Here is a 21,471-nt window from a genome sequence, read left to right on the forward strand (position 1 = left end):
GAATTCAGAAGAAATCCATGCAGATCTTAAAGATGACATGATTGTGACCATCTTCAAGAAGGGAGACAGATTAGGTTGTGGAAACTATTGAGGAATCACCCTGTTGTCCACCTCCGGAAAGGTTCTTGCGAGAATTCTCCTCAACCGGCTGCTCCCCTTGGCCAAGAAAATCCTCCCAGAATTGTAGTGCGGATTCAGACCATCTCAGAGTACCACTGACGTGATCTTCTCTGCTTGCCAACTTCAAGAAAAGTGCTGCAAGCAACATCAACCTCTGTAGATGGTTTTCATTGACTTCACGAAAGCATTTGACTCCATCTATCGTGAGACTCTCTGGAGAATTGTCATTACATTTGTATGCCCGCCAAAATTTGTTGCCGTCCTCTGACTCCTCCTCAGCAACATGTCTATGACAGTTATCAGCAATGAATCCAAAACGGATCCCTTCCTAGTCAAGACAGGAGTTAAGCAAGGCTGTGTCATCGCTCCAACCCTTTTCTCTGTCTTCCTTGCTGTCATCCTATTCCCCATCTCTGACAAGTTCCCCTCCAGACTTGATGTCCAATACAGAATGGACGGCAAGTTCTTCAACCTCAGTAGTCTCCGTTCCAAGACAAAGACGATCACTAAATCAGCCATTGAACTCCAATATGCGGATGATTGTGCCCTGTGTGCCCACTCAGAAGAAGATCTTCGAAAGAGTCAGTGCTTTCTCTGAGTCCTACAACCAACTCAGCCTCACACTCAACACCAAGAAAACTAAGGTACTCCACCAATAGTATCCAAATCACCAGGATCATGCTCCTGTAATTCAGGTCAGTAAAGGGACCCTGGAGAACATCAAGCACTTCCTTTACCTCAGCAGCTGTCTGTCTCAGAAAGCTGACATTGATGAGGAAATTCAACAGCACCTTCAATTTTACTAGTGCTGCTTTCGAACACTTGAGAAAACATGTCTTTGAAGATCATGACATCAAGAATCACACCAAGCTTCTCATGTACCAGGCTGTTGTTATCTCTGCTCTTGTATGGTGTCAAAACCTGGGTCATGTGCAATAGACACCTCAAGGTTCTTGAATGATACCATCAACAGTGCTTCTGTAAAATCTTCCAAATCAAGTGGGACAGCCGACATGCCAACATTAATGTTCTTCTTCGAGTGATTGCTCATGTGTATTCCACAATAGGTGTGCATGTGCGCCACATGTCCCAGTGTCAGAAGTTTTTCCCCTAGAAGTACCAGTAGGGGAGTGACCCCTACGGGGTACTAGCGACCCCTGGAGTGGTGCCTCCATGGCACGGTATAAGGGGCGCTACGTGCTCCCCCTTTCCTCAGTTCCTTCTTGCCGTCAGTGAAGGTGCTTCAAAACTGCTCTGCTCCAGCTTTGCTGTAGCTCATCCCCAGAACTGCTTGTTCGTTCAGCATGTGGTACCTGAAGTTAGTTGATTAGTTTAGTTTAGTTTAGCAAGAGCGCCCGGGCCGGGGCATGCCCCTTGCCCTGGGTTTTAAGTTGTGCAGCACTTGTAGGTGACCTATGCCAGTGACTGATCTGCACGCGGACTGTTTAAACTGTTTGGGTGAAACCCATCTCAGCAATCGCTGCAAGATTTGCAAGTCATTTAAGCCTCGGACCAAAAGAGAAAGGGACATTAGGCTCCGGGCTATTCTGATGTATTCGGCGCTGACCCTGGTGCACTGCTCAGAGTCAGCACCGCTGTGTCAGTGTGCAGCGACCTTTCATCACCATCGACTAGTCGGCACCGCTTCCTGCCCATGGGGCATGCCAAGAAGGTTAAGAAGTGGCATCAAGCCTCAACCTCCAGGCAGAGGAGGTGGAGGAGCCCTCAGACTCCCTGTTTAATGTACTGTCCACCTCGGCGACAGTCAGGGTGGCCTTGCCTCTCCAATGAAGGGGTGGCTAAAATTTCAAATGCCCTATGGCAAACCCCGGCCTCATTGGCCCCCATCTCCAAGAGAGCATGACACAAGTATTTTGGGCCTGCCAAGGGGCATGAATACTTGTACACCCACCCTGCTCCTAACTCCCTGGTGGTTGAGTTGGTCAACCACAGGGAATGGCAGGGCCAACAAGCACCTACCCCAAAAAATAAAGATTCAAGGAAGATGGATTCATTTGGAAGAAAAAATTATTCTTCCTCGAGCTTCCAGTTACGGGTGGCGAACCACCAGCTTCTCCTGGGCCAGTAGGAGTTCAATCTGTGGGGTTCACTGCCCAAGTTTGAGGACTCCCTCCAGGAGCGCGACAGGAAGGAGTTCAAAGCGCTGGTGGAGGAGGGTACAGTGGCTGCTAGGGCAACCCTGCAGGCAGCTTTGGATGCAGCGGAGACGGCTGCACGGTCCATGGCTTCCACTGTGTCCATGAGAAGGGTGTTGTGGCTCTTGCTCTCTGGGCTGTCCAGTGAGGCGCAGACCTCCCTGCAGGACCTACCATTTGACAGCAAAGCTCTGTTTGCGGAACAATCAGATACAAAACTGCATGGCCTGAAGAACTCCCACACGACACTCCAGACTCTGGGTCTCTATGTTCCGGCTCCGGCTACACCTAAGTTCAAGCCTCAGCAGACTCCCACCCAGGCCACCCACTCAAAATACGAGACTGCTTATAAAAAGTTGCGGGACTATAAGAAGTGCCCACAGAGGCAGTCTCGACCTGCCTCCCAGCCTGGGTCCTCCAAGGGCAAGTAGGCTGGGAAAAGGCGGTTTTGACGGGACACCCGGGGGTTCCCTTCCAGTTCTTATTAGGGATCCACCCTCAATAAAGCTTCTCTTCTACAATCAGTTGTGTGCTTTCCTCCCGGAGTGGTCGCGGCTGACCTCGGACAGATGGGTCCTCAACACCATCTCCTGGGGCTACACCCTCCAGTTTATTTCCACCCTGCCCAACCACCCTATGCCCCCATCCCTCCTGAGGGACCCCTCTCACGAGGCTCTGCTTGAGCAGGAGATGGGACACTCCTAGGCCTAGAAGCGATTCTAGGGAAGTTCAAATGCAAGGGGTACTACTCCCGCTATTTCCTTATACCAAAGGCCAAAGGGGGGCTCAGGCCGATCTGGGAACTGCGAGGCCTGAACCAGTTGATGAAGCTCAAGTTCCACATGTTCTCCCTGGCCGCCATCATACCCTCCCTCGATCCCGGGGACTGGTACGCCGCCCTCGATCTGCAGGACGTGTACTTCTGCATTCATATATTCGAGGAGCACTGATGCTTCCTCCGTTTCACGGTGGGGCAGGAACACTACCAGTTTATGGTCCTCCCGTTTGGCCTGTCCACTGGCCCCAGAGTATTCACGAAATGTATGTTGGCGGTAGCGGCCTACCTCAGGCGCCAGGGGGTCCAGATCTTCCTTTATCTGGACAACTGGTTGGTCAAGGGCAGCTCCCGGTCGCAGGCACGTGATCACATGGCGCTCCTTCTGTCCATGTGCCACCACTTTGGGTCTGTTGGTAAACAACGGCAAGTCCACATTAGTCCTGGTACAACGCATAGAGTTTATCGGGGCGGTCCTGGATGCCTTGTCGGCCGGAGCCTCCCTCCCTCTGGACAGGTTCGAGACCCTGAAGGGGCTCATCGACACGATCACAAGGTTTCCGGTGACAACAGCCAGAGCATGCCTCCAGGTCTTGGGTAACATGTCGGCGTGCACGTATGTGGTCCATCATGCCAGACTGATGATGAGGCCCCTGCAGCTCTGGTTGGCCTCGGAGTTCTCCCTGGCCAGGGACAGGATGGACAAAGTCCTCACGGTCCCGGAGCCAGTGATCACCTCCCTACGGTGGTGGTCCTCCCTGGGAAACATGCTCCAAGGGATCCTCTGCCACGAAGCCCTCAGACTATGGGACTTTTGTATAGCCCACGACGTTTGCCTACAGGCCTACCGGGAGCCCGGAACTCGAGCAGGGACTTCTCCTCTCAGCATGAGTGGTCTCTCCACCCAGAGGTGGTGCACAGACTTTTCCAAGTGTGGGGAACTCCCCAGGTGGACCTGTTCGTGACTCAGCAGAACTGCCGCTGTTCCCAGTTCTGCTCCGGGGGGGGGGGGGGCAGTGGCGGTTCTGCCGAGTCGCGAACAGGCTGGGACGGGGCACTTTCTCCAGTGCCTTCCTCCTGTTCTGGCCAGGCCAGTTTCTCAATGCCTTTCCCCCATTCCCGCTGATCGGCAAGGTTCTGGAAAAGATAAAGACGGACATGGCCCAGGCAGCATTGGTACAGGACCCTCACGGGCCTGGTGGTCGCCCCGCTGTGGCCATTGCCGTCCTGCCCGGACCTACTCTCCCAGGACCAAGTCCGCCTGCTCCACCCCAACCTAGCAGCACTCCACCTCGCTGCGTGGCTGCTCAATGGTTAGACTGAGAGGAAAGGATGTGCTCGGAGGGGGTTCAGGGCGTCCGCTTAGAAAACAGGCGACTTGGCAAAGTGGTCTCGTTTTTCCAGATGGGCGGATGAGTGGGGCGTTTCCCTGGTGGCTGCCCTAATCCAGCTGATTCTGGACTACCTCCTTCACCTTAGAACGCACGGCCTGGTGCCCTCGTCAGTCAAGGTGCACCTGGTAGTCATATCGGCCTTCCACCCACGGTGCAGGGCCACACGGTATTCTCCCATGCTATGACTGGCTGATTCCTTAAGGGATTGGATCCTCTCTTCCCGTATGTTAGGCCCCCAGTCCTACAGTGGGACTAAACCTGGTGTTGGCCCACCTCACGGGCCCCCTGTTTGAGCTGCTAGCTACATGCTCCTGGTCACAGCTCTCATGGAAAGTAGCCTTTCTGGTAGCGATCACCTCGGCTAGCCGGGTCTCGGAACTCAGAGCCCCGACCTCCAAGCCCCTGTACACGGTGTTTCATAAAGATAAGATCCAGCTCCGCCCACACTGTTCATTCTTCCCAAAGGTGGTCTCTGCCTATCACATGGGTCAGGACATTTTTCTGCCGGTCCTCTGCCCCAAGCCCCATACGTCCAGTGAGGAGCACCGCCTCCACATGCTGGATGTGAGACGGGCTCTGACTTTTTACCTGGAGTGGACTAAGCCGTTCAGGAAGTCCTTGCAGCTGTTCATCGCCTCGGCCGAGCACATAAAGGGTTGGCCAATTCTCCACTCTGCGGCTCTCCAATCGGATCACCTCGTGTATCCGTACCTGTTATGACCTGGTGGGAATCCCTCCGCCATCGATTGTGAGGGCACACTCGACTAGGGCACAGGCGTTATCGGCTGCCTTTTTGACCCATGTCCCCATTCAGGACGTTTGTAGGGCTGCCACGTGGTCTTCAGTTGACATGTTCACCTCACATTATGTGATAGTCTCCCAGACCAGGGAGGACGCCGGGTTTTGGCAGGAACGTACTCCGTCCCGAGAGTTTGTGAACTCCTACCCACCTCCAACGGATATAGCTTGGAATCACCTATTGTGGAATACACATGAGCAATCACTCGAAGAAGAAAAGACAGTTATCTTTTCCGTAACTGGTGTTCTTCGAGATGTTGCTTTTATCTATTCCACATCCCGCCCTCCTTTCCCTCTGTCAGAGTTGTCCGGCAAGAAGGAACTGAGGGTGGGGAGAGCGCGCAGCGCCCCTTGTACCGCGCCATGGAGGCGCCACTCCAGGGGTCGCTAGGGGCACTCCCCTACAGGTACTGCTAGGGGAAAAACTTCTGACACCGGTGCATGTGGCGAGCACGCACACCTATTGTGGAATAGACATGAGCAACACATCCCGAAGAATACCAGTTACGGAAAAGGTAACTGTCTTTTCTGTCCCAAGCCAAAACCTCTAGCACCACCAACTCCACGGGGCTAATCATGTTCTTCGAATGCCTGAAAATTGACTCTCAAAGTAGATCATGTTCTCATAACTGAGCCATGGTCAATGGACAAGGGGAGGGGAAAAAAGGCGCTTCTAAGTAATCTTCAGAGCCAATATGAAGAAGTGCAGTTAAACTCATGGGAAACCCAAGCCCTTGAATGACTTAAATGGAAAAGGACTTTGTGGCAAAGATCCCAGTATTTTGAGATCCAACAGAGACAACGGGAAAAGAGGAAAGAACGTGCTGCAGCCCAACTCAACAATCCAGACCCACCCATTCTACTGGGAAATGCCTGCACCAATTGTGACAAGATCTGTGTATCCCGGATTTCATGGAAGGCAATCTTCTTCGAACTCCAAGGGATCACTGATGGACATGCCTAATCCCTACCATGACGAATGGCCTGTTTCTGTCTGTGGCTGGCCCCATCTTATTAGGAAATGTAGTGGCATTTGTTGTGGTAAATTGAGTTTTAGTGACACTTGGTCTCCATGACTATATTGTATTTCTTTGGGAATAATATCTATGAGAACTTTAATTAGCAGTATCTCTGTTTCCATGTTTATTGTAATGACTGAGGGATTCTATTTTAGCTGCTTTACTTGGTACAGTTGAAAAGAAAATAAGTTTAGAATGTATTTATTTAAAATGCTGTGCTTTGCTTCCCTCTGTTTTCTAAATAAACCTGATTTGATTGAAGAGAATGGAAAAAAAGTCATTTTAGTAAATGTGGTTGATACTTGTTGTACTGTTGTCTTCACATTTAGCTGTAAAATGATAAATGCCATTAAATCCACTAAATTTTCCTGAATACATTTATTAGCATTAATATATGCCATTGGAGCCTCAGAAGCTTTAGCTACAGGTACAGTTAAGCATTTGTTCGTTTTTCGTGAATAGTAGAAGCAGTGATATTAAGCATATGCAGGAATCCCTATAGTTATAAATATTTACAAATATTTATTTTGGCAAGAGCCCCTTATTCAGATGTTCCCTGCTGCACTCTTACTAATACAGTATCCATATTTTTCACAGTACACTCTTCAAATTACGATATGTTCTGGAATTAGTCCTAAGGCAGGGGCTTGCCCATCCCATATAATTTTATTTTGTTTTAAATTTTTAATTTTTCTTGTGTTGCAAGAAAAAACATACTTTTAAAAGAACTGTGCAATTAACATATGAGCATTGCAGAATTGCAGTTGGTAGACTTGCCTGTAACAGAGTTTGGTGATAGTGACTCCTACTGTTTTATAAAGGTATGAGAGAGGGTTCTTACTAGGATAACTAATAAGCCTTAACAAACCCATCTAAACGTTTCTTTGCTTATATAGAATTGTATTTCAAAAGACACTTATGAATAGTAACTATGGGCAATATATTCCTGCTTTATGTGCTATCACACAAACAGTAGGAAAAGAAGGAAGTCTCTATTTGCAATGTAGGAAAAATCCACTTTTCTGCTGTGTCTATATTGGGGTTCTGCGTTTGTCATTATTGCCAGAGTCTACAGGAGACCTCATTTGACTTTGTCCTAACAACATGATCTAGAATGCTGTCTTTTCTCTTCAATAAGGCAGGCTTTTTTTCATTTCTTTTCTCTGAAAAGATTCATAATCTACAGCGAGTATACTTGTTAGAGAGTGGATTGGAACTCCAGCAGAAACAATACATCTTTAATGAAATTTTTAGAAGAAATCCGGTACAAATCTGTCTTCACTTCTTTTCTTCTTCATTTACATTTCACTACAGATGTTCATGAAAAAACAATTCCTTCTAAAACATCTGTGTATTTAAGCCATTCCAGGAAGCATAACATGCTAAGCCCAGCAGACTGCAGATGGAGAAAAAAGGCTCCTGATTTCATTTTAAAAAAACCCCAAATCTTTTTAAACATCGTGCAAAAATTATTTTTCATTTGCATACTTTCTAGGTTATAATAGCCACCATGTGGTGGACTTGTTGTAAGTCTGTAATGATATTTTTTTCTTCCAACAGAGAAGTGTTAGTGGATGCTGCTACTTAATTAAAAAACAAAAAATTGGACTTCTGGAGGTTTTATTTTTCTATGTGGTTAAATCCTGAATTGCTCTCAGTTGTTTAAGTAGGTTGAACTAGAACATTATGAATAGACCACAGTATTTGCAATTAATGTAATTGTAAGAAGTTCTGCATTATATAGTAGTTAATATGCTTAAAATTTTAGCAGAAAATGATAGAGGAATGTTTAAAACTCTGAATAGTTAGCCAGTTAGATTGCAGCATATACAGGCATTACTCCTTTCTTTCCACATGCTTGTATAGATTTTTATAATAACTTTGTTTATAATTTGCCCCCTACAGAAGCGCACTGTGCTAAAAATCTCAATGGCACCACTTAAAAAAAAAACACAAAAGACAGCTATCAAAAAGTTTCACAAATAAAAACACAGTATAAAAAAGGGAGGAAAAAAGCAATCAATACAGGGCCACAGTAGCAAAAACGTATTTTATAAATAAGCAAAACATCTTTGGATTTTAAAAAGGTGTGTGATACTTTCTAAAACTGGAGAGAGATGGAGTGAGATTCTTTTTCTTGAGGGGGAGGCAAGTTAGAAATCCATACCTTAGTAGCTACCACAGCTCTGGCCCAATCCCCTCCCAGTTAAGACAGGGTGGTGGGAAGTTTTGACAGTGGGTGGTATCTGAGCACAGATACTCATTAAGTCAAGGCTGAAGGAAGAAGCCTCAACTATCGCCAGGGTCTACTAAGGGTTTTAAAAGTCAACAGTGCCAAATTAAAATCAATCTACTAGTTTATAAGCTGCCAAGGTAAAGAATGCAAGGCGGGAGTAATGTGATTATGGTAACTCAAGCCAGTGAGCAAACATGTTCCTGTACTCTGAGTAATCTGCGGCATAGTAATATATGTAATTGAAGTACGCGGAACATTCTGTCTTAACACACAAGATGCAAATGAAATCTGGAAGCATTGTAGGAGTGATGATAACCCATATATTTAGGTGGAGCTTCTTTGTTAAAGAGCTCTAATATTTCCAAGATTTGTGGTGGGAACTTGAAATTTGGCAGGAGACTAGTCCTGTTATGAGGAAGGTGCCTTTTTGTGTCCCCATGGAAAACCATTCTCATGTGGCCAAGTTATTTACTACTAAAAATTGTCATTTCTCATCTGTTTTTTTGCTCAGTGCAGCTGGCTCCTGGCTTGCCATTACAACACTGAACATTATGTTAATGCTGCGCATTCACCCACCCTAGTGCGCTAGGAGATTAAATGGATTCTCATCCTACTGCTGACCTCCCCATGTCCCATGAAAATACCTTTTGCTAGGTATTTTCCTAGGGGATGGTGCACTGGGCTGGGACTTTGTATGTGATGCTGGGCAAATCACTTCAATCAAAACTTTCACACGTGGTCACTAACTGTGTGTTCCTCATCTTCTAGATGTCCAAATTTAAAAACCTGATTTTCAGAAATGTTAAGCACTCACAGTGATAAATGAAATCAGTGGGTGCTGTGGATGTCAGACCCTCTGGGAGTAAAGGCTGTATGGTATGGAGTGCTTGGATTCAGGAGGCCCTCAGTGTTAATGCTGGCTTTGCTATTGTATATGTCTACATGGCTAAAAAGCCTCTGCAGCTGGCCAGTACCATCCAGCTCTGACTTGGGCTGCAGGGCTTTCAGTGCTGTATAGACTTCTGGGCTCAGGCTGCTGTCCAGCTCACTGGGCTGCATGGCAAAACCTGGACAGGGCTAAACTGTGTGCTCTGAACATTTCTCTGGAACTGGTGCAAATGCAGGGACTAGGGGACTGTTTGGCAAATTGTGTGTGTGTTAGAGGAGCCGGTGAGCAGAAGGCATGAGAAGCAGTTGTGAGCAGAGAGACAGAGCTCCTTGGGCATAGACCTGACTGGAAGGGCAAACTTGGAAACCGACAGTAAGAAACTGCTTGCTCTTGTTTTTTTCTACTGTGCAGGGAAAACAGTGTACAGTCTTTGTAACTAAACAGGTGTGCACCGAAAAACACACCTGACTCATCTCATCTCTCTCCTCATTAAAACAGCCTCAAAGGCCCTGGATATTGGCTGACCACTTGAGCCAAAGGGGCAACAGTACTTAACTTCCTCACAGGGGAGTTGTGAGGATTAATTACGTAATATCTGTACAGTACTTTGAACATGTGAAGTGCTATTTAAAATCATTAAATACTCTGAAAAATCAGGTCTTGGTGTCTCAAGATAGGTACCCAAAATTATTGGAGATTTTTGCAGATTTTGGCCTTCATCTCCCTGTATCTCAGTTCTTCTGTGAAAACTCTACCTACCTCTGAGGGGTGTGGCAAAGATGAGTTCAAATTCATTGGGCTCAGACAACTTTTATTCTGGCACTTTACTAATTTGTGAGGGTCTCATTTTGTAACCTCAATAACATTGTCTTAATATAGTCATGGTATTTTTGGTTATAATAATTTTCTTATAAACCATTTCAATTGATCAAGAATACTTACAAATGCAAATGTGTTAGTTAAAAATGCACAATAGCTATATAGTACTCAGGCCCAGGCTAAACTAGGCAATTTTTTCACCAGTGCAATTACATTGATGTTGGTTACACTGGTGCAAGCCTGTAATGTAGATATGCTGCATCAGCACAAAACTGGGTTTTCATCAGTGTATCTTACTTCGGTATGCAGCGATGTAACTGAACTTTGTACCAGTAGTGGTTTGTTGGTTTGAATTACCTAACCGTACGTAGGGCCTCAGTTAAGAAATGTTTATTCATGTATCATAGATTCATAGATACTAAGGTCAGAAGGGACCATTATGATCATCTAGTCTGACCTCCTGCACAACGCAGGCCACAGAATCTCACCCACCCACTCCTGCGAAAAACCTCTCACCTATATCTGAGGTATTGAAGTCCTCAAATCGTGGTTTAAAGACTTCAAGGAGCAGAGAATCTTCCAGCAAGTGACCCGTGCCCCATGCTACAGAGGAAGGTGAAAAACCTCCAGGGCCTCTTCCAATCTGCCCTGGAGGAAAATTCCTTCCCGGCCCCAATGGGGATCAGCTAAACTCTGAGCATATGGGCAAGATTCACCAGCCAGATCCTACAGAAAATTCTTTCCTGGGTAACTCAGATCCCACCCCATCTAACATCCCATCACAGGCCACCTATTTACCATGAATATTTAAAGATCAATTAATTACCAAAATCATGTTATCCCATCATACCATCTCCTCCATAAACTTATCGAGTTTAATCTTAAAGCCAGATAGATCTTTTGCCCCCACTGCTTCCCTTGGAAGGCTATTCCAAAACTTCCTTAGGGCATGATTCCAAAGAGAATAATTTAAAAATGATCATGTCAACCTGACTCAAGTGAGAACCTGCTGAAGTGCCTGAAATTGACCAGTCGGTGAGCACAGTTGTTTTAGGGCTCTTCTGCCACAGGCTTGTGTGGATGGTGGTGCAGATGCATGCTACACTATTGGGCGATCCAGGAGCCATTGAAACGGGCTTAGACAAAATGCCTTTCTGGAACTCTGGTGGCTCTGATCATTGTCCTTCCTTCCATGTGGAACCAACTGTGGATTGATGAGCATAGCCCCACCTCTTTTGGAGAAGCTAATGCTATTTAACTAATTGGTCCATTGCTCACTAAGTACAGGGGCTCTGATTGTAACCAGCTCCTGCACAGGGCCACAAAAGTTAAGCCAGAGTCATCTTGTACCACACCCCCGAAGAGGCTAGCCATAATTTAGCATGTACTCTCTTTTAAATTTGGAATGAGGATGAGTGGAGTGACCTGCCCATCGTAATGCAGGAACCATTTGCACAAGGAGAAATGTTCTTTCATTGTTTTGTTAAATGTATTAAAACACATTAGCATCAAGGTATAACAGTTTCTGTTTGGCACATTGTGGTATGAAGGCTTTGGGTGGTCAGATTGCGTGCATTCACTTCTTTTTTCCTTTCGCTTCTCAACAGCAGCAACAGGAAATGCTAGCAATGAAACATCAGCAGGAGCTCTTGGAGCACCAGAGAAAGTTGGAGCAACATCGACAGGAACAAGAGCTGGAGAAGCAGCATAGAGAACAGAAACTACAACAGCTAAAAAACAAAGAGAAAGGAAAAGAAAGTAAGTAGCAGCAAGATAGTTTATTTCAGTGATGGAGTTGACAGTAGGTGAATAGACTCGTGCCCATGGCACTCTGTCTTACACTGTGATTGTACGAAGACAGTTTACAAAGCTCGTGAAACATCTGTGGCTCTCTGCATACAGAGACTGGTTGCATGAAATTCTCATGTTAACTGTGAGACGGGATTGAGAATAAAGAAAAGATGAAACTGTATCCGAGCCCTCAATTTTGTTTTTTATATACATAAAATAAAGTATCTAAATTCTGAAAGTATTTCTTTATACCTTACGAAGTATAGTTTGCTCTTGCGTATGTGATAGTACCCAAGGAAAAGTGTGCAACAAGATGCAGTAAAATTATTTTCTTCTTTGAGAGGTGTCCCTGTGGGTGCTCCACTGTAGGTATCGGTGTGCCCCTGCGCCGTTGTTCAGAGCTTTTTACTGTAGTTCCCGTATCAGCTGCACATGCGCGGAGCCTGCCTCACTTACCAGTCTTGTCTTAAAAGTGCACATGCACAGCTGAACTCCTCTGTTCCTTCTCTACTGTCTCCGGCCGAAGTCGGACCTACAGCAGACGCTTTAAAACTTTTTCTCTTACCCATTCTGCAGTCTTTTTTCCCCTTAGTTTAGCACTCTAGTTACTAGATAAGTTCATCCCTTTAAAAAAAAAAAAATTGTTCCCGCTTGTCCCTCCAGCCAACACTAATATGCCTGGCTCCCCAGGATTTAAGCGGTGCACTACGTGCAGGGATGTCATCCCTATCTTGGATGGTCGCTCTCAGTGTATAAAATGCATGGGGGAGTCCCACATTCCTCAAAATGTGCCCATTGTTCCAAATTAAAATCCCGGGCATGTAAAGACAGAGAACTCCGCCTGAAAATGATTCTTGGGCAGAAGTCACTCGGACCTGCTTCTCACCCAGGTACAGGCTCCCCAGTTAACCGCAGCCCTCCCGCCTCCAAAAAGGATGAAACAAGAAAATGGCTGCCTCCCTCACCCAGAAGGGAAAGATAAGCAAAAAGATTGCTGGGCAGGTCTATTTCTTCTATGCAGACCTTCCCCGGGCTCAGTACCTTTTGATGCATTGGTTCCCCCAGCATCGCGCTAATCCCGCCTGTGGCTGCGGCGACAGAGCAAGTTCCCAGTGCCGAGGCTTCAGGCTTCCAGTTGCCTGGCTCTCTCATGGCACCATCTGGGACCGCAGTGGACACGGTGCCAGCACAGTTTACCTTGCCGGAAGAGACGCGGGCTGCGCTTACCTCCCCGGCACCACCGACCTCAGTGCATGCATTGAGCGCTACGGTGCAGAGAATATCGGTGGCGACCAGCCCTCCAGTGTCTCAAGCACTCCTAGCGGAGGGTTTATCTCACACAGGCTCTCCGGCACTGCAGTTCATTCATTCACCGGACCTACAGGTGTCACCTAACTTACAGTCATCTCTACTTGACACCTGTTTTTCTCTGGACATTCGCATGCGGTCCGGACACCTGTCTCTAGCTTTATCTCACTTTTCTACTGATGAGGAAACCATAGTGCAGGGAGACTTTTCACCATACCTGTTCTCTCAGTCTCAGACCCAGATCAGCACTGGTCACAGAAAATCTAGGTCTTCGCTCATCAAAGACCTCCCTCCCTGGTATACAAACCTGTGGATGGTATGACCTATGCCTTTCCCTGGTCAGTGGCAATACTGGGGTCCATGGGCACCATATAAGTGGTTCCACTATGATCGCCAAGATGCCAAAAATAGGAGCAATGCCACTCGCCATGACCAGTGCGTATGGCTACGAATGAGACAAACAACAAGCTGTTACTCCATACTTGGATGAACACGCTACACATGCTTCCCCAACTCTTATGGAGCCCGTATCCACACAGGATGAGGCTATACTACCTCCCCCACCAATGCTGTTGGATGATATCTTAAAACTTCAAGACCTCTTCAAATGAGCCGCCAACGAGTTGAGGATTAACCTGGAAGAAGTTTCTGAAAACCAGCATGAGTTGACTGACATCCTGCAACCTTCCTCCACATCCAAGATTACCTTACCTATAAATTCAGCCATTATGGATCCTGCCAAAACCATATGGCAGGCACCGGCTACTAGCACACCTACCTGTAAGCAAGCTACCTGGAAATATTTTATTCCTTCTAAAGTGTCTGAGTTCCTTTTTACTCACCTACCGACAAACACATTGGTAGTAGAGGCAGCTAACCAAAAGAACAAACACCAGTTTCCCAGGTCTACCCAACTGATAAAGACAGTAAAAGGCTGGACCTGCTTGGTCGTAAAGTGTATGCTTCGTTCACATTACAATTCTGGATATCTAATTATGCTGCTGTTCTGGCAAAATATGATCACAAAAATTATGAGAAACTCATGGACTTTATTGGTGACATTCCAGAGGGCAACCCCCCTCCCCCCACATCAGTTTAAAGCCATAGTCTCTGAGGGACAAATCGTCTCCTGGACCGCACTACAAGCTGGGCTTGAAGTTGCTAATACAGCTGCGAGGTCCACTTTTACAGCAGTCGTGATGCGTCGAGCTTCATGGCTTTCATCGTTGTCTTTTCCTCCTGAGGTTCAGAATACCATAGAAGATCTCTCCTTTGATGGTGAAAAATTATTTGCCAGTAACACCAATGATGTGCTTCACTCCATGAATGACTCGAGAGCGACATTACAGTCTCACAGTATCCAAACCCATGCAAACAGGAGGAGACAATATAGATACCAACCTTACCAACATCCATGCTACCCAACGTATACTCAACAAAGTCATTGACCATATAAACAACAATGTCAGTGACCAAAATATCAATGTCGCCTTACCAATTCATCGGCTCCATGTCAACCCCCTCCCACTAATAAGCAAATTTGAAGATGTGATCGGAGGTATAGAAAACATCATCCCTACTTCAGTGCCCATTCCCTTCCTATCTTTGCCCCCCTCCCCTTTCACCACCCCCCGTCCCTTTTCAGGGACCCCTCTCACAAACAGCTTCTCCACTAAGAGGTGCATCACCACCTCCAGTTAGGAGCAGTAGAACCAGTGCCTGACCAACACAGAGGAAAAGGGTGGTTCTCCCATTACTTTTTAACACAAAAGAAAACAGGGGATGGCAACCCATTCTCGACCTCAGATGCTTCCAATAAATTTGTTAAATAATTTTTTTTAAATGACTCTTGTAACCATAATTCCAGCACTGCAACAGGGAGATTGGTTTTCAGTCCTCGACCTGCAGGATGCTTATGTTTCTGTGACCATACATCCTGCCCAGACATTTTATTCACTTCGTTCTGGGCTCACAACTCTACCAGCACAGGATCCTACCTTTTGGCCTCTCGACTGCGCCTCGTCTCTTTTCCAAACTTCTCACAGTCATAACAGCTCATCTAAGAAGGCAGGGAATCATAATTTTTACTTACCTCAACAGTTGCCTTTTCAAAGCCAGGACCTACCAAGAAGCCATTCAGTCCACACAACGGACAGTCCAATGTTTTCATGCTCTTGGTCAAATGAACAAAGAAAATCTACACTTACTCCCACCCAACAACTGGAGTTCATAGGAGCAACTGTTGACTCAAGCAAAAGAATAGCATCTGTCCCGCTCCACCTGTTTAACACCATCAACCTTTTCATTCCCAAGCTGTGCAATAGTCCACAAGTGGCTGCACCAGCTTGCCTACAACTCTAAGGCCACGTGGCCTCTTCCACTTTTGTAGTCAGGAATGCTCACCTCTTCATGAGGTGTTTCCAAAGTTGGATGTCCACTGTCTACAGTCCAAATATCCGTGGTCTGAACAAACTTTTATACATACCTCCCAGAGTCAAGGACTCCCTTATTGCCTCACAATCTTTGCTCTGAGGTCCCCTTTCTACAGGATGTCCTGTCGGTTGTCATAACTACAGACACATCCCTTACGGGATAGGGAGTACACATGCCCCAATACACTGCCCAAAGGCTTTCCTCTCCAGCCGAGATGTCCCTTCACATCAACATTTAGAACTCTGAGAGATACGCAATGCATGCCTCCAATTTCTCCCCTTCATACAAAACCAACATGTCAGGATAATGACCGACAACATTGCCTGCATGTTCTATGTAAACAGGCAAGGGGGCAGCGTGATCCTACTCCCTTTGTACAGAAGCAATGGAACTGGTGTCTCAGACACAATGTCTGAATATCAGCTGCATATTTCCCTGGCTCTTTCAATACACTGCGACGACCTCAGCAGAAAATTTCCCATAGACCACGAATGGGAACTAAACGAGGATATAGTACTAGACATATTCCACACATGGGGATACCCAACCACAGATCTTTTCACAACTGCAGCAAACAAGAAATGCCCAAGATTTTGTTCCAGAGCAGGACTAGGCAAACACTCCTCGGGGGATGTGTTCATTTTTCCATAGAATACCGACGTAATGTATGCATTTCCCTGATACCGCTCATACACAAATTACTGATAAAAATTCGAACAGACCAAGCCAGGGTCAGAATGATATGGTCCAGATAGTCATAGTACCCTTTTTTTTACCAAGATGTCGCTTTCCTCATGCATCCCACTATCCCTCTGCTTGAATCTCTTGTCCCAACAACACAGTCTACTACTCCACCCCACTTTAACCATGTTGCACCTCAAGGTTTGGTTCCTTCATGGTTCTCTCATGCTGAGCGAACTTGCTCGGAGCAAGTTCGAAATGTACTCTATAGCACAACAAATTCTACATGCACCACTTGCCTTCATAACCAGACAAGATTTACACACTGGTAGGCTGTCACAGAAACTGCTCCTTTTTTCCGCGCCTCTCCCACTAATCCTCAACTATCTGTTAGAGATTAAACTCTCTGGACTCTCCCTGAGTCCCATCAAAGTCCACTTGGCCCCAGTTACAATGTTCCTTGATGCCATCAACGATAGGACTATCTCTGCTCACTCCATTACTAAGCAATTCCTTAAGGGACTTCAAACCCTATACCCAGACATCAAACCGCCTAATCCACCTTGGGACCTTCACTTAGTCTTAACATGCCTAACCCAAAAACCATTTGAATCATTAGCCACATGTTCCCTCCTACATCTCTCAATGAAAACTGCATTTCTGGTAGCAATTGCCTCTGTGAGACGCGCAGGAGAAATGGCAGTATTTATGGCAGATCCACCATACACCATATTTTTTAAGGAGAAAGTCCCCCTATGCTTACCCCCCGAAATTCTACCGAAGGTGCACTCATCTTTCCACATCAATGAGCCTATCTATCTTCCTACCTTTTCCAAAACCACATGTGAATTCCTTTGAATCTATGATGCACACTTTGGACGTCCACAGAGCTTTGTCCTCCTACTTCGACAGGACTAAAACCTTCGGGCGTTCCGAAAAGCTGTTCGTCACCATTGCAGAATGCTCTAAGGGCTCATTTATCTCTAACCACAGACTTTCTAACTGGATCTCGAGTTGCATTTGTCTGATCAACTACAGAACGTGGCTCCTACTACTTTTATCAGGACTCACTCCACCAGATCCATGGCGGCCTCAGTGGTCTTTCTACTTAACGTCCCCCTTTAAGCACGCTTCCAGAGCTGCCATTTGGGCTTTTGAAAATATGTTTGCAAAACATTATCCTCTTACACAAAGGCCCATCACTGATACACACGTGGGCAGAGCTATTCTATCGACTGCATTCCTTCCAGATCCAAAGTCCCTACCTCCTTGAGAGAGACTGCTTTTCAGGCACCTACAGTGGAGTACCCACAGAGACACCTCTCGACGAAGAAGGGGAGGTTAGTCACCTGTGAAGTAACTGATGTTCTTCAAGATGAGTGTCCCTGTGGGTGCTCCACTCCCCAGCCTCCTCCCCTCTACTTCAGAACTGGGGCGGTCTCTGTTGTAAGGAAGGAACTGAGGAGTTCGGCCGCGCATGCGCACTATTGAGACAAGACTGGTACGTGAGGCAGGCTCTGTGCATGCGCATCCGATGCGGGTACTGCTTGAAAAATCTCTGAACAACGGTGCAGGGGCGCACTGACACCTACAGTGGAGCACCCACAGGGACACTCATCTCGACGAACGTTAGTTACTGCACAGGTGAGTAACCTCCTCATCACATAGTCAGCTCCCAGACCACTGCACTGGGCAGCACAGCATGGGGAGGAGGTGACCGGCCCCCTGTGGAGAAAGAAGTGGTTCGGGACTATTTAGAAAAGCTGGACGTGCACAAGTCCATGGGACCGGATGTGTTGCATCTGAGAGTGCTAAAGGAGTTGGCAGATGTGATTGCAGAGCCATTGGCCATTATCTTTGAAAACTCATGGCGATCGGGGAAAGTCTGGGACGACTGGAAAAAGGCTAATGTAGTGCCCATCTTTAAAAAGGGAAAAAGGAGGATCTTGGGAACTACAGGCCAGTCAGCCTCACCTCAGTCCCTGGAAAAATCATGGAGCAGGTCCTCAAGGAATCAATTCTGAAGCACTTCGAGGAGGGGAAAGTGATCAGGAACAGTCAGCATGGATTCACCAAGGGCAAGTCATGCCTGACTAATCTAATTGCCTTTTATGATGAGATAACTGGTTCTGTGGATGAAGGGAAAGCAGTGGATGTATTGTTTCTTGACTTTAGCAAAGCTTTTGACACGGTTTCCCACAGTATTCTTGCCAGCAAGTTAAAGAAGTATGGGCTGGATGAATGGACTATAAGATGTATAGAAAGCTGGCTAGATTGTCGGGCTGAACAGGTAGTGATCAATGGCTCCATGTCTAGTTGGCAGACAAGGAAAGTGTGGGCCCCTTACTGAATGAGGGAGGCAACCTAGTGACAGAAGATGTGGAAAAAGCTAATGTACTCAATGCTTTTTTTGCCTCTGTCTTCACTAACAAGGTCAGCTCCCAGACTGCTGCGCTGGGCATCACAAAATGGGGAAGAGATGGCCAGCCCTCTGTGGAGATAGAGGTGTTAGGGACTATTTAGAAAAGCTGGATGTGCACAAGTTCATGGGGCCGGACGAGTTGCATCCGAGAGTGCTGAAGGAATTGGCGGCTGTGATTGCAGAGCCATTGGCCATTATCTTTGAAAACTCGTGGCGAACCGGGGAAGTCCCGGATGACTGGAAAAAGGCTAATGTAGTGCCAATCTTTAAAAAAGGGAAGAAGGAGGATCCTGGGAACTACAGGCCAGTCAGCCTCACCTCAGTCCCTGGAAAAATCATGGAGCAGGTCCTCAAAGAATCAATCCTGAAGCACTTGCATGAGAGGAAGGTGATCAGGAACAGCCAGCATGGATTCACCAAGGGAAGGTCATGCCTGACTAATCTAATCGCCTTTTATGATGAGATTACTGGTTCTGTGGATGAAGGGAAAGCAGTGGATGTATTGTTTCTTGACTTTAGCAAAGCTTTTGACACGGTCTCCCACAGTATTCTTGTCAGCAAGTTAAGGAAGTATGGGCTGGATGAATGCACTATAAGGTGGGTAGAAAGCTGGCTAGATTGTCGGGCTCAACGGGTAGTGATCAATGGCTCCATGTCTAGTTGGCAGCCGGTATCAAGTGGAGTGCCCCAAGGGTCGGTCCTGGGGCCGGTTTTGTTCAATATCTTCATAAATGATCTGGAGGATGGTGTGGATTGCACTCTCAGCAAATTTGTGGATGATACTAAACTGGGAGGAGTGGTAGATACGCTGGAGGGGAGGGATAGGATACAGAAGGACCTAGACAAATTGGAGGATTGGGCCAAAAGAAATCTGATGAGGTTCAATAAGGATAAGTGCAGGGTCCTGCACTTAGGATGGAGGAATCCAATGCACCGCTACAGACTAGGGACCGAATGGCTAGGCAGCAGTTCTGCGGAAAAGGACCTAGGGGTGACAGTGGACGAGAAGCTGGATATGAGTCAGCAGTGTGCCCTTGTTGCCAAGAAGGCCAATGGCATTTTGGGATGTATAAGTAGGGGCATAGCGAGCAGATCGAGGGACGTGATCGTTCCCCTCTATTCAACATTGGTGAGGCCTCATCTGGAGTACTGTGTCCAGTTTTGGGCCCCACGCTACAAGAAGGATGTGGAAAAATTGGAGAGAGTCCAGCGAAGGGCAACAAAAATGATTAGGGGTCTGGAACACATGACTAATGAGGAGAGGCTGAGGGAGCTGGGATTGTTTAGCCTGCAGAAGAGAAGAATGAGGGGGGATTTGATAGCTGCTTTCAACTACCTGAAAGGGTGTTCCAAAGAGGATGGCTCTAGACTGTTCTCAGTGGTAGCAGATGACAGAAGAAGGAGTAATGGTCTCAAGTTGCAGTGGGGGAGATTTAGGTTGGATATTAGGAAAAACTTTTTCACTAGGAGGGTGGTGAAACACTGGAATGCGTTACCTAGGGAGGTGGTAGAATCTCCTTCCTTAGAGGTTTTTAAGGTCAGGCTTGACAAAGCCCTGGCTGGGATGATTTAGTTGTGGATTGGTCCTGCTTTGAGCAGGGGGTTGGACTAGATGACCTCCTGAGGTCCCTTCCAACCCTGATATTCTATGATTCTATGATAAGAACATAAGAATGGCCATAGTGGGTCAGATCCACGATCCATCTAGCCCAATATCCTGTCTTCTGACAGTGGCCAGTGGAAGATGCTTCAGAGAGAATGAAGAGAACAGGGAAATTCAGTGATCCATCCCCTGTCATCCAGTCCCAGTTTCTGTCAGTCAGATGTTTAGGGACATAGATTCATAGCATGGGGAGTCATTTCTGACCATGTTGGCTAATAGCTATTGATGGACCTGTTCTCCTTCTGATTCTCTCCTGATTCTTTTTTTAAACCAGTTACACTTTTGGCCTTCACGTCTCCTGGCAGTGAATTCCACAGGTTGCCTGAGTGTTGTGTGAAGTACTTCCTTTTGTTTGTTTTAAATCTGCTGCCTATTAATTTCATTGGGTGACTCCTTGTCTTATGTGAAGGAGAAAATACTCACTTTCTCCACACTTTTCATGATTTTATAGACCCCTATCACATTGCCTCTTAGTAGTTGTCTTTTCCAAGCTGAATAGTCCCCATTTTTTTATTCTCTCCTCATATGGAAGCTGTTCCATGCCACTAATAATTTTTGTTGCCCTTCTCTGTACTTTTTCCAATTCTGATATATCTTTTTTGAGACCGGGTGAACAGAACGGTATAAGGTATTTAAGGTATGGGTGTACCATGGATTTATATAGTGGCATTATGATATTTTCTGTCTTATATACCCTATACTAATGGTTCCTACATTCTGTTTGCTTTTTTGACTGCCACCGCAGACTGAGTGGATGGTTTCAGAGAACTATCCACAATGACTCCATGGTCTCTTTCTTGGGTGGTAACAGCTCAGTTAACCCCCTCATTTTGTATAGTTGGGATTGTTTTCAAGTGTCCATTACTTTGTATTTTGCTTTAGGACCACAAAAATCCCCCATCAAAGACATTTCAGTTGTTCATTCTTATCCTTTTGCACATGGATTTGAAGCGTGTGAGAGGTGCTC

At 46.5% G+C, this 21,471-nt stretch overlaps 1 protein-coding gene across 11 annotated transcripts in view; it reads left to right on the top strand.

The window, feature by feature from the left end:
• HDAC4 (histone deacetylase 4) overlaps nucleotides 1-21,471 on the top strand; it is a 469,205-nt gene that overhangs the window by 274,526 nt on the left and 173,208 nt on the right. For all 11 annotated transcript variants that reach the window (XM_073306830.1, XM_073306829.1, XM_073306834.1 and 8 more), the window contains one exon: nucleotides 11,814-11,964. In XM_073306830.1, the coding sequence (XP_073162931.1) occupies nucleotides 11,814-11,964 (151 nt within the window). The remainder of the gene's footprint in view (nucleotides 1-11,813; nucleotides 11,965-21,471) is intronic.

This window comes from Lepidochelys kempii, chromosome 11 (genome assembly GCF_965140265.1).
Source record: "Lepidochelys kempii isolate rLepKem1 chromosome 11, rLepKem1.hap2, whole genome shotgun sequence".
Lineage (NCBI taxonomy): Eukaryota > Metazoa > Chordata > Testudines > Cheloniidae > Lepidochelys > Lepidochelys kempii.